Source organism: Mus caroli, unplaced genomic scaffold, assembly GCF_978045245.1.
Source record: "Mus caroli unplaced genomic scaffold, Mus_caroli_1 scaffold_2, whole genome shotgun sequence".
Lineage (NCBI taxonomy): Eukaryota > Metazoa > Chordata > Mammalia > Rodentia > Muridae > Mus > Mus caroli.
In genome coordinates, this window is record NW_028227257.1 from 78,095,005 (window position 1) to 78,111,409 (window position 16,405).

The window sequence follows — 16,405 nt, forward strand, 5'->3', positions numbered from 1 at the left end:
TGTCTGTCTGTCTGTCTGTCTGTCTCTCTCTCTCTCTGTCTCTCTCTGTCTCTGTCTGTCTGTCTGTCTGTCTGTCTGTCTGTCTGTCTCTCTCTCCCTCCCTCTCTCTCTCTCTCTCTCCCTCTCTCTCTCTCTCTCTCCATACTCTTCCCTACCCTACCCTGCTCCATTTAGTAGGGCTACTTTTCAGTCTTTCCTTACGCTTTCCAGGTTTTTTGTCTTTTATCAGATAAATTACAGCATTGTAATTTGATTCTCTTAGACATATATTCCTTCTCTCTGAATCTCTGACTTTATTTACTCTTTGTTTCTCACTCCCCAAAGCCACCTTTCTTTTCTACATCAAGCATTCATTAACCTACTTAACTACACTTGGTGGGATCCCAACTCTCTTTAGTGAAAATAATACAGCCCTTGTACTCAGATTGCTAATGTTTGTCATTTAACACCTCCCCTCTTCATCTCTTGACAAGAGGGATTGATAAGTGACATCACAATTGAGTTATCCCCACCCTCCCCCCCCCCCAGAAAAAAATGGGACTTAGTGAAGACAGGATTCAGGGCAGAATGAACCAATGTTACAGTACCATGGAAAATCTGGTCTCAGTTCTTCCTCCACCCTTCTCTGAGACCATGGAGGGCAGTTTGTTGGATGTGGTGACACCGAATCCATCTGTGAGGACTCAGACTGAGAAGCCCAAGAATTACTTAGTTGGTGCTATTTGATAAAGCACAATGTCTTAGGGTCCCAAAGAATTAGAATGAAGACTCTCCTTGGAAACAACAGACACTGGTGTATCTATGAGTATATATTTACCAAAGGGGAAATAAAGTCGGAGGTTCAGAGAGAAGGAATTTGTGTCTAAGGGAATCAAATCATAATATTTATGAAATTTTATATGTATACAGAGAGTAGTTGGCACCAATTTAAGCTATTGGAGTTAAGGTGGGGATCAGAAGTTGGTTTGGGGGTTCATCTATTTGGCTGATTTTTGAGGGCAGTCTTGACTTATAGCTCAAATTGGTTTTTGATTAATCATCCTCCTGTCTCAGTTTTCTGAGGGCTGGAATCATAGGTATGCTGCTAGCTCTCCAGGTTTCTTAGGAGCAGAACATGTCCTTGGAGAAGCAGAAGGCTGAGCCAAGATTGTACCTTCCTGTATTGCAGTGCTCAGTCCTTGGGGCTTTCCAAAAACCGAAGACCAGAAATACAGAAAAATAAAACAAAACAAAAAAACCAGAGCCATTAACGCTGCCCTTCCAAGGCCATGAAAAGAACCTTACTTCAGCTGGGATTGGCAAAAGGGAAGTTTCCCAACAATCTGACTTCCCTTGGCTTCACAGTGCCTCGCTGTGTTCTTGGATGGAATGCGGGATTCCGCCTGCCATTTCCCTGGGTAAACATTGCCTAATTGAAACTGCTCACTGGAACAGGGGTATTTCACTTGAACAAAGCCCTCTTAGACTTGGTTGGGGTTGATCGAATCGCCAGTATTTTGAAACTCCCTGGCACAGCCAAAGGTCATGTGACTTTCTAGAATCCATTAAGACTCTGGAAAGACTAGAGTCCTCTGAATTATTCACTCCAAAGTATCAGGGGTTACTTTGTCAAGGAGGATGGGATCTAAAGTTATGACCCACCAGAAGGGCCTCCCGGGAATTGAGAAGGCCCTGAAAGGATTGTGGATATCTTTGCAGTGGAGAAAGCAGCTTCTGGGTTATCAGAAATGCCTCCTTCTCAGTGGGGCTCTCTCACTTCCTCCTCTCCCCCACTACCTCTGGCTTGTTACTGATTATCAACTGTGTTTACTGATCCTTTGTTGCCTGGCAACCCACTCAGCTTATCTCCTCCCTCCCTCTCACCCAACCGCTTTCTTCCAGGACAAAGAACGTCTACTTCAGCCCTGCAGGCACTGGGTTGCCCAGCTCCTCTGCCTCCTTCTCTGTACAGCACTGATGTCCCCGGAATACAACCACAGTGCACAAAACAATCACACAGCGCTGCCAATCACATCCTACATAGGAACCTTTAAAAAAATTATTATTATTATTCATTTATTTTTAGACTAGCCCATGCACTTGGGACATACTTACACTAAATTATTGTTATTTGTATTGATCTAAAAATTCAAGTTTATCTAATGACAATCCAAGGAGACAAGGGCATTTGATCTCTTAGATGACAAAGGGACAGGACCACTGAGCTGACCCATCTCTAAACAGTTCTCACCCGAGTCCTTAGAAACTTCTTTGCAAGATCTTGCTTACAGATTCTTATTTCTCCTTTGTGTTTTTTCCATTTTGCAGTCAAATGACCCATTTTCCTAATACCATTAAACTGAAGAATGATGGAAATGGGAGTGAATGGGCCCACCCTGAAGCCCTAAGGTGGCTGGCTGGGTGATTAGTAAGTCTGGGCAAATTTGGAGCCCAGCCTGTGAAGGAAACCACCTCACCCCCGCACTTCATGGAATGTGTTCTGGTTGAGCTTCTTGGCAATTCATCTACTGTTAATAATGACCAGAGCTTGTCTGAGCAGAGCTCGCTGCATGTGCTAGGGTGCTTTATAGGCACGGCTCCGGTTCATTTTTACAACGGTCGGTTCACAAACCCCGGGCCAATCCCATTTCCAATTTACTGTAGAGGCTAGAGAAGTAGAAAGACTTGCCCAGGAGCAGACAACCAATGAGTGCCTCCTAAACCCACATCTGTGCAGCTAAAGAGGACCTCTGGTCGGAATAGAGAGAAGGCATCAGGCTCGAGGAGACAGGTCATATATATTCTGTAATAGCCCTTTGTTTCCTGATCTAACACTGTCCAATACTAGCAACTCTGCCTTTTGTTATAGACTTGAAGCTAGGATGCGACAACAAGCATGGTGCTTCTGCAAAGAGACAGCTAAAACAAAACTTAATAAATAAAAGATAAGCATAGCCCAGTTCATTAAATGACTAGTTAAATAATTTGCCTGACAAATGTCAGCTCTTTTCTCTTTTCCTACCCCTGATCTCTGGCTGCCATGTCCCTTTGGGGTTCCCCTTTCTGCTGATCTTCCTGTCTTCCTTCATGGCTCAGCCCTGTCTCAGTGACTCTCATGTTGTTCCCCAGAGAGAACCTTCTGCGCCACCTAGAGGACACTTTACTGGGTTTTCTGGGAAGAAACCTTGGGATGCTGAGAACTGAGGGAAGAAGGCTGCTGAGAAAGGCGGGCCACTGTCCAGAAGTCAAAGGTGATGGATGGCAACAACCACTATGCCTACCTAAGACGTTCATTCCGTCCTTGAACTCCAGGCCCTTCTTGATAACGATCTTAGTTTCTTCAGGGGCCTCGTTCATGGTTTCATTCAACATGGAGATGACCGCCTTGGTTGTATTGGCCTCCTCAGATGGAGGTGCCACCAGAACTTTCTTTGTCACTGTCTGAATCTAATGGAGCAGGAAGGAAAAAGAATAAAGGTGAAGGTTAGTCTAAAAGGTCAACAACCACCCAGCCAACCATACACTTGAACCTTCCCAAGATGTTAACTACAACTATGAAATGCCAAAACAAGGCTAATAAAACTGGGGAATATTTTATGATTATATTCTTAATAGAGCATTAACTCATTGCATATGCAGTATGTTGCTGCTTCTCGGCCTTTTGGCTAAGATCAAGTGTAGCATATGCAGTATGGTGCAGCTATCCTACTAACAAGATTATTACAAAGTTTATGAAATTCATTTGTCCCCTAAGTGCCCTAAGCAGCAGTTTATCTGGGGGATATGTGCCCATTTTTTCCTCCCCATGATGACACCTCTGTGATTGGGGGATGTATCATAAGTCCAACTTAGTAGCTGCTCTTGCAAATTGTGAGGCCCAGATAAATGTCCTTTCTGCTGGACAGAGCCATCAGAAGCCTGTCCTAGGCTCTGGGTCCTTCCAATACCAGGCTCTCCTGGGAATCTCCATCTGGACAGCAGGGTGACAGCTACCCAATAGCCACCTTTCTGGGACTATATAATTCATATACAAGTTGGGAAATATATACTTCTTTCAGGCTATGAAGCCAACTCACTCTTGCCTAATACTCCCCAAGTATCTCCCATGCTATTCCTCGACATTCATAGAAGTGGGTCTAATTTTAAAGGTGTCAGGCATCCTGCATGCAAAAATTCACATCTCAACCTCAAAATTTACCACTTTCCAGGGCATTAAAATAGAAATCATTCAAAATCCTAGAATGTCTGTGCTGGCACATGAGAGGTGACAGATGGCTGAACCCTGAATAGATACAGAAGACGATGCAGGAAGAACTGGCTTTTCAGACGTCATAGTTATTGGCAGAACTGACACTTGAACTTAAATGGCCCGACCACCATTGAATTCTTTCCACCCCCTGCACCATATGTTAAGTTATACAGACTTGATCCTTCTGTGGCTGGGCTTGACAGTTAGCAATGCTGAACTGAGATAACAAGAACAAAAAAGAAGGACAGGCAAACTTCTCTAGGAGGAAGCAGGTGCCTCCTGTGTTAGCCTGGCCATTATACTCTTGAGCAGGGTCAGAGGAGACCCAAACTTGGCTACATATGCAGAGAATGATCCAAGCTCTGGGCAATAGAAACATGAAGAGAAACCACAGAAGTGACCAGAAGGGAAACTTCTGGATGTAGCTGCCAGACTCTAGGCAACAAAGATGGAGACTTATCTTGAGAGGGATGAAGAAGCCAAAGTGTAGACTACTCTAAAGTGATTATCATGGATAACAAGCAGGGTCTGGTAGGAGGCTAGTTGCTAAGGGTCTCACATCTTTCATGTCCTACAAATAACCCAAGACCTGATTTCTAGTAAGTCCATGAAGCCAGACACAACATGAATCATGCTAGACTTCAAAATCTAGCTTCCCAACTGAAGGGGTGTTTCAGTTGAAGCTGAAGAAATGGGTACACTGGCACACTGGCCAGGTCTTCTGTCCAGGTCTCAGTTCATATTTCCATACATGAATACAAACACGTTGGGTTTGGACCACTCCATCTGCATACCTGCTGTGGCACCTGAGCCCAACTTACTAGCATCCCTTGCCAGAAAACTCACAAGTGTCTCCTAGTTGACTTACATGCCTTCCTTCTTACCAGCCTCCTGCCATCAGCTACTTGTAGCTTTGTTTACATCAATAGCTGTCACACTGGTTATTTTTCAATAGAAAACCAATTATTTCCCTAACTCAAGCTTTCTTAGAATAAGGACCTGAATTTGACCTGACTAGTGACTGCTTGAGCTGAGCTCTGTCTTCCTAAAACCAGATGGGAGGCTATTTTGCTTTTAAACATGCGGGATCTAACTTGAGCAAGCCAAGACCACAGAAGACTGCCTCTAATGGGAACAATTATCCTTCCTCTTTTTGCCCCAGTTTCTAACTCTAGTCAGGAATCTCCCTTCACTCAAGACAGGCCATTTAAAAACACTCCTCGCCAGGCCATGGGGATCCAGAAAGGATGCTAGTGACCCCGTTCTCTATCTCTGTTTTGTTACTCTGTAAGAATGGTCTTCTCTGCTCAAGGCCCTTAAAGTCAGGGTAAAGATCTACTCGCATTCACACTGTCAGGTAAAGGATTGTACACTGCTATTCCTCAAGCTGCCCCAACTCAAAGAGCTCTTGACCCTAGCCTTAGCTGGGGAAACAAAACTAGGTTGCCATGGGAAGGCATAGGATCCTGGCAGGGACGGAACATATCCTGATGTAGTCTTCTATCCCCTAGAGTCCAGACAGTATGCTTTGCCACGGGGCACAGCCCACCATCAGCCTCAGGACCACCCAAGTGTGAATATGGCTAGCATTACAGAAGCTCGATCCAACAACAGCAGAGCAAAGGCTCTGAGTGCCTGGGGCTTTCTGGTCTTACTTCCCAGGCTGAAATGAAAGAATCTCAGCAGATGTGATGACACAGGAAGAAGATCCAGAGCTGTCCTTCCTGGGAGCTCTCGTGCCTCCCCACCTGTTTCCTCTTAGCAAATTTCCTAGGATCCATAGCTCCAAAGCACACATTTCAAAAATTTCAAAATTCAAAAGCAGCTACTTGTATCTACCACTCCAAAGCAAGAAACGCCATCCTCCGAGGCGAGGCTAGCAAGCACATGAACAGGGGACCTCAGTAAGATTCCTTTCTCCAGCTTCTAGTCACTCCTCCTCCTACTTTTCCAGTCTGGAATGGGGTTCTTTAACCTAAGTCCTCATTGACTTAATTATACGTATTTATAGTATATAATAGTGGGATATTTCCATACATGCTGTCACTGATCAAAAAAATCAAGATGATGAGCAAATTTCTCATTTTAAATATTCATAATTTCTTTTAAAAATTAGAAAAAAAAACCCATCCCTGCCTGATATAATGTGGGCTCAGTGGTAGTTGGCACTGCATTTTAAGGGTGGGAAATCAGATTTTTCTTCTAAACTGTCTGTCTTATCACTTCATTCTTCAGTGCTTGCCTGAGAATGACTGAAGAACTGTTCGTTCCAGTTTAGGCTCCAGTTTAGTCTTTTCATGAGCTAATGGAATCTGAGGTATGTGACAATCTTACCTGGCTCTGTAGTCAGAAAAACAAACAGTGAGTGTGTCTTTGGCTAGTAGTTAGATAGTTTAATTTAGCAGGATTATATGGGGTTTTTTTTCAGGTTATAAGATTGTGTGGTTGTGCTTGCATGTGTGTGCAAGTGTATGTGAAGGCCAATCAATGGCTGATATCAGCATCTGCCTTGGTCTTTCTCCTTATTATGTTTTGGACAGTATCTCCCAGTGAACCTAGAACTTGTAGACTTAGCTTCACTGTTCCAGGGATTCTCCTGTCTGCCTTCCCACTGCTAGAACCATAGATGTGTGATGTTTTCACAATTAAAAAATTACACTCACTCCTCTGTTTTATCTTGAGGATGAATTACAGATTCTCATTTTGTAGGACAGATTACGTCAGGCACTTTTTCCTCTAAGGGCGACACAGAGCTTTAGAATAGTGTTGAGAACCACTGGGCAATTTAGAGGGTTGTGAACAAGACCAGTAAAAGACTGCCTATGTGCAACTGAGAGACAGGAGCAAAAAGAAAAAAGGAAAAGGTGAATCTCAGAATGATATTAAGGTTATAGGCAACAAATATTCCAGAAATGAGGCCATCTGATTCTAGCCTTAGAATACTCCAGAGCATATCACGCAACACTAAAGCCTGACAGAGATCAGAACATGTTTAGGAAAATGCTATCAGAGTTGAAACTGTCTCTGAATTATCGCGGATTAGGTGAGAGATTGGACAGGGATAACCCCGGGGATTTGGGTTACCTGCTGGAAACAGGCTTGCACCAGGTTCTCCGGGAAGAGATTTCTAATGAGATCCAGGAAGGCATCCAGGCTAGACACCTCGTCATTCTTCTTCCCAGGCCCTAGCTGCTTCTTGAGTTTGGGATTGCCTGGGTGGATGGCCAACACCAGGATGACCCCCAGCACGGCAGCAATGATGGTCGTGGACATGTAATACACCATAGCTCTCGTGCCTAGACGGCCGCTGGCTTTAGCATCCAGGCCTGACAACCCTGGGTTTAAAAGAAATTCACAAAGATCAGTTCTGTTCTTTTCTATTCATGTCTCCATTTCTACACATCTACAACCCCCTGGCTTCCTATCATTCAGATCTACTAGTGGTTAACTAACACTCCTCTGACTAAATATGTGACCAAATTCCACACTTTACGTTTCTATTTTCTGGGGTTATTTTTGAGATTCTTGAGAACCTGGGGAGTCGGTGACTCATAGTTTACATATCACTGATTTCAACCTACCTGTCAATCACTAGTATATATGTGAAAATGATATTGAAGAGTTTTCTATTTTTAAGTCTAAGATAATAATGTCTTTTCCATTTTCATGACCTTCAATGGTCTTCTCTGAAGCAATGGTTAAGCCAAAGATAGCATTTCGATCGTATGTTATTATTACTATTCATTGTCCTTATTTAGGAGAATCAAAAGCTGGGACATCAAGGTCATGGTCAAATGTCGTTAGAATATACTATTAGAGACTGAAATGGAGACCCAGCATGATCCTCCCATGACCCTGTGTTGAAGCATGGTGGTTCTCATGTCTAACCTCATGTGGCTATTGGAGAGCACATATGAGAAGCAGCTGCCAGCACCATGTGCAGCATCTGTACTGAGGGCAGTCAGAGGAAACTCCAAGTCAAGTCATACAGACCTCAGCCTCCGCTGGGGCTTTTTCTCCAGCTGTTTCTTTAGTGTGCCTACTTCCTGGTTTCAGTTCCTACCTTTACTAAATGGAGAGATAGAACCCTTTTCTGGGGATCTGTCCTGTTTTTCATGCTGGGGAGGACGTTGTGTGGATTTCTCTGAATTAATGTGACCCATTTCTCTCTAGAACCCAAAGGCTAATTCTGGGCAAAGGAAGCTGGGTCTTTCTACCAGGCTGGCTTGCATATAATATACTGAATAGGCCTGAAAACATCTTCTCTGGTCTGGAGAGAAGCACAGATCCACTCAACCCCAAAGCTGATAAGAAATTCAGGTTCCTGAACACTGGAACCTGAAAGCTAGTGTTTCTGGTGTAAGGATGAGACAATTGGCCCAGTGTGGGAGTCACTGAACCTCCAAGTGCAGAGGATAGCTTTGAAGGCCACCAAACTCACTGGCAACTAGCTATGACCAGCTTGGAGCCTCCCACTATCAACTCTAAACTGGACACTAAGCAATTCATCATGCCCTGTTCCTGTCTTGTAAGAAGAAAATTATCAGCATGAGTTCAAACATAGGAAAAAAAATCAAATCAATGAATTATTTTAGCCAAAAATATAAGAAAGCATGTTAAGTATATCTTTCTATTAAAACACTTTCAGCTTTCATGTCTAGCATTTAATCTCTTTTCAATTCATATCTTCCTAAATGCCCAAGTAAATAATAAAAGCAGTATATTTTTTCATTTACAATCTCTATCATCTTCTAATATGCTGAGAATATTAAAAATGAAATAGCAAGATAGTATCACTTTCAATACATGGCTGTTCTTTGTATCCTTGACTGTTAGAAGGAAAGGTAAAGTGAGTGACAGATCTATTGTCTTTCTTTTTAGGATCAATGATTCCTATTTCAGAGACAGGAAAGCCATCAGAGATGCAATGATATAGAGTGAAGTCCACTCACTCAGCCATAAAGAAAGTCTACTTTGATCCCTGAAGCCAGCACAGGGCTTTGCCATAGGTGGGCAGGCACTGGGAAGGAGCTCTCACCTGTGATTAAGCTGGAGATGATGAGAGGGAGGATGAGCATCTTCAGCATCCTCATGAGTATGTCCCCCGGGAAGGCTATCAACATGACCACATCAGGGTGGATGGGAGATGCCAAGCGAAGCAGCCCGCCACACACTGCTCCCAGGATGACACCTGTTGAAGGGAAAGAGGCAACCTGAATTCAGGGTTTTTTTTTTCCCTAGTGAAACAAACAGCTCTAAAGATTCCTTTCAGTGGTTATGATCTTTTTCATGTGTCTGGCTAATGGACTACAAATACCACAAAATGAAGACCTTACATAAGGGACATTAATTTTGACAACCAGCAAAGACACCTTTCTGTAACAGCTCCAATTACTCTAATACCAGAGGAGTCCAGAAGAATATTTTTATTTATTTATTTATTTATTTATTTTTTTTTTGGTTTTTCGAGACAGGGTTTCTCTGTGTAGCCCTGGCTGTCCTGGCACTCACTTTGTAGACCAGGCTGGCCTCGAACTCAGAAATCCGCCTGCCTCTGCCTCCCGAGTGCTGGGACTAAAGGCGTGCGCCACCACGCCCGGCCAGAAGAATATTTTTAAACACTTCATGGGAAAAACGAAGACTTGACTCCAAAATCTTTTGAGCTATTGATTGCACATAGCATCACAAATTCTCAGAAGAACCAATTCCCAGCAGGAAGTATCTTTTTTTTTTTTTTTCTCTCATCCAGATCTGCCAATGAGATCTGGTATTTGGTATGTTGTATTCTTTCATTTTTAAGTGGAAGGCAGACATATAGGACAGGGCTCTAAGGCTCTGTATCATCTGAGAAGAGTCAAGTCAAGCAAAGATGCTGGCAGAGATGCTGTTTGCTTTACAGACTCCTACATTCCACCAGAACAACTTTAGACTGTTGAAAATGGCTGGCCAACATAACCCCCAAAAGCATAACCTACAATCTAGGTTGCAGACCCCCTGGTAATGGGGGAAAGAGTTGCCAGGCATGTGGGTTATACAGACCCCCTGGTAATGGGGGAAGGAGTTGCCAGGCATGTGGGTTATGGAGTTAATTTTAGGGACATGAAGAGAAGGCTGCAGCTGAAGGCAAAATCCTTTTCCTGTCTCTATAGGTTTATAAGAACATGTTGTCAATCTTCTTGAAGTCCTAGGATGGATGAGATTTGATTACATAGTGTATGATTCTTAAAAACCCAGCCATGGCTGTGGTTCCCTGTTTCTAAGTGAACCGAGGCAATCCCCAGTTTTGATTGTGGTCCACTGGCAACTGAGATGCTACAGGTGGTCCAGCGTATGGGGGAGATTGAGAGTGTGCCGATGATGGTGAAGAGGTGGGGGGGGGGCGCGGGCGGAGATGAACTTTAGCTGTTTCTCTGTGTAGTCTAAGTGAGAGCCGAAGAACAAGGAGAGAATTGGGAAGAGAAACTGTGCAGCTGTCATTACAAGAAACTGCCATTTCCTCTGCTCTCAATACACCCCATAGAAAACCCAACACCAAGACTGCAGTGACAGCTCAGACAAAGGAAACGTCCCCAGAGAGGCTTGAAGCAGGGGGCACTCCTCCAAGATGACTTGAAACATATCTGAGCATCAGAGTGGGCCTCTTCCATGGTCCCCTCCACAACTCGACCAATCAATCAATCAAAGTCCACGATGCTTCTGGCAAAGGCCTAATCTTCTTAGTGGGGTTTTCTGGCCCCGTTGTCCTTATCTTGATACAAGGATATCTCCGAATGAGGTATACTGATTGCCTGCTTCCGGGGTCGGTCAGAAGGTTGGCTGCATTGCAGATTCCCTGGCCTGTCTCCCAACAGCTCAACACAGTCTCCACAGGCATGGCTGGGAAGCTGCATGTTCACCCTCACAGCAACTGTATTCGGACATTAGGGGGAACTCACAGACTGCAGAGGAGAAGAGGTGGCTAGAGTTGGTTTCGGGGTAGATTTTTGCCATTGAGGCAGTCACCTGTCTTCCTTTCCGCAGGAAGCCCGCTCTGAGAGGCTCCCATACAAATCAGGAGAGCAATGGGAAAAAAGGTGGCGTGATCTCGGAGAAGGGAGTATAGAGACTTCGGGCACTTACCAAACACAGTCAGTGAGAGCAGGAGATTTTTCCCCAGCTTGTCGCACATGCGCATGCCCAGGTTTCGGTGCTTTGGCTCCTCGGAGCTGAGGTGGCTGTCGTGCATGCGCACTTCTACCTGCTTGGGCATATTGTTGGCACTGCAACAGAAATGAAGCTCCTGGTTAGCGACTCCCTGAGCTGAGATAATCGGGGTCTCCTTTAAGCAAAGTAGGAAGATGAAAGTGGAATGCTGAGGTCACACTGCATTTCAGTTGACCATAGGGCAGATGCATACGTTTACCCCCATTACCCTTGATTCCCACGGTAAGAAAAAGAGCACCATTAAAAATAGTCGGGTTTCCCAGGAGTCATTCCCTTGCTGACTCTGAAAGAAAACTGTCTTTACTCCATTTTACTGGGGTAGGCTTTAAAATCAACAGGACATTAAGGTTTCAAATCCAGATATATCAAGTTCCAAATTTTGTGCTCTTTCATTCTCTTTAATAACAAGGGACTGGGGTGTGTAATATTTTTCAAGAAAGTCATGGCCTGAATTGCACCAAAATTAGGATGCCCCCAAGTACAAATCTTCCACATCCCACACAGGTGAAAGTCACTCACATCTGCTGGTAACTCAAACTTCCCCTCTGTTCTGAAAAAGCCACTGTATACAGCTAAAAGAAAGGTCAGTCAATTGTGGTTTTAGAATGTCACTTGTATAACTAGAACTCTGGTAAACTGCCCACAGGTAAAGGCCACTCAATCAAAGCAGTGTAGCTGCAGGCAGCCTTTGGATCACTATCATGTTTGAATGTCACTCAGCCATTTTCCAGATGACAAGTCCCAAATAAATGCAAGCTGTCTTGGGAGTCTGCTCAGTAGAACCCCTGCTGGGGAAGAGAGGACCTTGTTTTCCCCTCCCCCACCATATCACCTCCCAGGCCGGTAAGGTTTTTAGAATGAAGCTTATACATTTTCACTTTGATAAATTGAGGATATTTTGGTAGTATTTATTTACCAATATCATCATTTGATGGACAAAAAAACAAAAGCAGATGAGAAGACAGTAACAACTGGAGGGGACGAATCATTGATAGACGGCATGACAGTGCCTTCCAAGGAAGGAGGGTGGCACACTTGCTCAGGTATTCTGACCAGACTAGACAAACCTTCACAGAAGTAACATCTTCCCACAAAGCAATGGCCTGGCAGCATCACTAATGATAATGTGAGGAGTGTGGGCTTCAAACATCTAAGTCCTCACTCTCTGCTTGTGAGCTGTGTGACACAGTGTTTAATGTGTGTCTTCCTTTTCAACAGGAAGCTAGAGTCATAAAACAGGGCTCTAAAGACATCTCATCTGGGAGGAGCCAGATTATATTATAATCCCCAGATTATAATATGGGGAAGGGAAGGGTCTGCTACTCCTTCATGAAAATTTAGTAAAGGTGGAGATGAAAAATGGCTCAGTACAGAAAATGCTTGCCCTGCCAGCAGGGAGCCATGAGCAAGGTTCTTAGAAATTACATCACAAATCTGGTTGTGGTGACAGACATTTATAATGCCAGCACTGGGGAGGCACAGACATGTATATCCCTGGGGCTTGTTGGCTAGCCTGTCTACCCTATTAGTGAGAGACTAAATGAAAAGCCTTGCTTCTGAAAAAAAAGTTCGATGGCACTTGAAGAATGACCTTTCATCTCCACGTGCACATGCAGACATGTACACACACAGCTGCACACACACATGTGCACCCATCTGCCTGCACAACACACATATACATGTAGACAAAATGCTCAACAAAATACAGTGCTGTGGTGCCTGCCACAGGCAGTTTCTTTCTCTAGAGAACAGGAAGAAGAGGACAGGCTTATCAACGTCCTTGCAGAGATGACAATAAGTTAAAGGACCTATCTAGTGGCCCCAGCATTCCAACAAGACATTGAAAATTTAACTCAGAGCTAAATCTCTGGACCTAAACACAAATGGCTTACTTATTCATAGCAAGCTGTTTTAATGTATTTACTATCAAAATTCCCTAAAACTTAGGACTAGTAGTACTTCATCGACTGCCAGAAAACTAAGGTGAAAGTAAGTAGCCAAAACTTAAAAGCTCTTAGTGTCCCCTATGTTCTCCTTACTAAATTGCTGTTGCAGACAACCTCTGACTTCAAGCCACAGACGGGTACTGAGGATCACTCAGACCATCTATAAAAAGAAAGCAGTGTGGCTGCATGTTCACAGGGATCAGCAAGCAGCCCGGGCCACCTCCTTCACTGCCAAGTGAAACACACACAAAGTGGTCCCTGCAGCAAGCGGGAGGAAAGGATCAGAACCATCTCTATAGCACAGACAGATCCCATTTCTAGTTTTGCACTGGGATCTTTTTCCATCTTTAAACAATTCTCCAGACAGAACTGTGCAGGAAAATGAAGCTCAAAACTAGAAAATGGCCCATGAGAAACAGAGGCAGTCCATGTGCTGAAACAGTGAGTACACTTTCTTAGCCAGCCCCTCCCCAAACTCTGGCACCTCCTCCCTTCTCTCCCCACAGATCATCATCCCTCTTGCCTTCAGCTTCATTTGTACCCCGCTGCCATTGACATCAGAATCTAGCCCACTCTCGCCATTAAATTGAGTCTAGCAAGTATTGACAGCAAACATTCTGGCAAGTCCCACATGATGTCATGAAAGTGTTAGACATCAAAACATGGTAAAGTGGAAACACACAGACATTAGGCTCACATCTGCACCCAACCCCAGAAGGGTTTGCGTGCCTGTTGCACACATTTCTTTTGCTAGACAAAACTGCAGCTTGCTTAATCATTTGCTTTTTGGGCTGTGACAAAAATGTCCCGGAAACCCTGACTCAAAACAGCCACATCAAAGTGGCAGCCTCAAGATGTCCTGCATCCACAGCTTACTTAGAAGGTCTCCCACTTGCTTGCTTAGAACTAAGCAGATATTTATGGCTTCTGAGTCCCTGAAATATACGTGTGAAAAGTAAGCTTGAACATCTAACTTTATTTATTATCATTATTGGGGGGCTCCACCGTACTCCTGTGGAAAGCAGAGGACACCAGTCAGGAGTCAGTTCTTGTCTTCCACCACAGGCTTTGGGGATTAATTTCAGGTTGCTGTGCTTAAACAGCGACTCTTTTACCCGGTGAGCCATCTTGACAGCACAGTGAGTATGTTTTAAACTAAATCAGAGACTCAGTTTCAGCCAGGGATGCAGGGAGCTCCCCAATCTATATGCAAAAATGTATAAGTCTGGCCATTCGCTGCATCTCTTGGGAGCCTAAAAAGGAGAAGATTCCAGAATATTGATGTGAAACATTAACACCAAAGATGATTACATAGCACAGTGTAGAGCTGCTTCTGAGCCTGCATCCCTTTAGAACATACACATGTGCTGGTTACTAAACAAACAGCAGTAATGATGAACAGCATGCATAGATTTATTGACTATTCTTTACTGGTCAGACATTATACTCTGTAATGAGAGCCTCTGCCTAGAAAAGGGGAGAGAGTGTGGTGAACTGTAATTATCTGCTTCACATCTGGGCTGTGATAAAGTCCTGCATGGGTTGCTACTAGGAATCTCAAGCATTATGCTAATTCAGGTTAGGGAAGGCATAGCAGGTGTTTAGGAAAGGTCTCTTGGAGGGGTCGATTCCTGGCCTGGATCTTAAAGCTCTTTCTTAGCTTAAACCCCTGCATCCTTTACCAGCCTATGAGCCCTGAGAGAGCAAGCCTGAGACCTTCCACATAAGCACAAACTGGGAATTGAAACGCATCCCTAAGAGATACCCAGCTTTCTCCAGGATGCCCTCCTTTCTCCAGTCGTTGATAACATACTGTTCTAGCACTCCTGCACCATTTCGCCTCCAGGCCTCAGATTTCATCTGGGATCACAGTGCAGTCCCCACTCTGTAAGAGCTACTGAAAACAGTACAGTAAACAAAATAAACCCAGAACAAAAGCTCTTGCTCTCGTGTAGTTGGGAGAAAGAGCAAGTGGATAGGCTTACTGCAGTGGTGATGGCACTGGACAGAAGTAAAGACAGTGTGGGTATATGTTTCTCTATCAAGTGGTCAGGGCAGCTTTCCTGATTAGGGCGTATGTGAGCATCAGCCTGGAGAAAATGCAGAGCCTCTTTGAGTTCTGAAATGTGTTCTTAGCTTAGCAAGTCAGTAAAATAAATATGATATGGCCACCTGTACAGCTATCCTAGAACCAAAAACTCCCACCAGATATAACCCCTTACATCTAAATGTTGGATTTTAGCATGTGTTCTGATTGAGATGGCTGACAAATAAGTAATGCTGGGGCCTAGTGCCATCATGAATGTGACAGAGTTTTGATGATTGTCCCAGATCCTGCCTGCTACTCGAAGGAGGGAAGATGGACAGACGGAGGGCCTAAGTTCTCAATACTGTAATCGTTTGCATCCTGATTAATGAACAGAAAGGGCGGAACCTGATCTATGGAATTTCCCTGCATCAACATGGTCACTTCAAGTGTGTGTGTGCATCCTTTAGTTAATGTCCACTCACTGTGCACATAGAACAGGGTGAAAAGGAGTTCCAACACCAAGGCAGGGAATTGGGGTACAGCAACCCCACAGTGCCGCGTTCTTCCCCACTCTTACCGCAACTCCTGAGCTGCACCCCAGCTTGTTCCTACTTGGGTACATCCTGGATCAAGGAGCAGGCACTCAATTCTCAACACTGGAAGCTGGCTCAGCCAGACCCTCTCTCTTGGTCTCTGTTGCCCAACAAAGTAAGGGCAATGACAAGACACCCAGGGGTAGGGGATAACTAAACCTTTACCATGAACGTACAAGTTCTTTTAACCTTAGCTTCTCCACTGCATTAGTTAAACAGCTGCTAATGTTGCAACTGTTACCCAGCCCCCTCTCACAAACATGCACCCAAGTCCTGTTTCAATGGCAAATCTAGCATATTGTGTAAATTATGCTCCAGGACTCAAAGAGAGCGCGTAGTGGAGAGATGCTAAGTTTGTGCAGTATCTGCTTTTCATTAGCACTCCATTTGCCCCACTCTGCCAAGA

General features: G+C 44.3%; 1 protein-coding gene across 7 annotated transcripts in view; it reads right to left on the reverse strand.

Annotated features, from left to right (window-relative positions):
• Positions 1–16,405, reverse strand: part of Slc1a2 (solute carrier family 1 member 2) — a 136,871-nt gene that overhangs the window by 43,092 nt on the left and 77,374 nt on the right. For all 7 annotated transcript variants that reach the window (XM_029484406.2, XM_029484408.2, XM_029484411.2 and 4 more), the window contains exons 2-5: positions 11,348–11,487; positions 9,267–9,419; positions 7,313–7,563; positions 3,261–3,426 (exon numbers count right to left, since the gene is read on the reverse strand). In XM_029484406.2, coding sequence (XP_029340266.1) covers positions 3,261–3,426; positions 7,313–7,563; positions 9,267–9,419; positions 11,348–11,487 — 710 coding nt within the window. The remainder of the gene's footprint in view (positions 1–3,260; positions 3,427–7,312; positions 7,564–9,266; positions 9,420–11,347; positions 11,488–16,405) is intronic.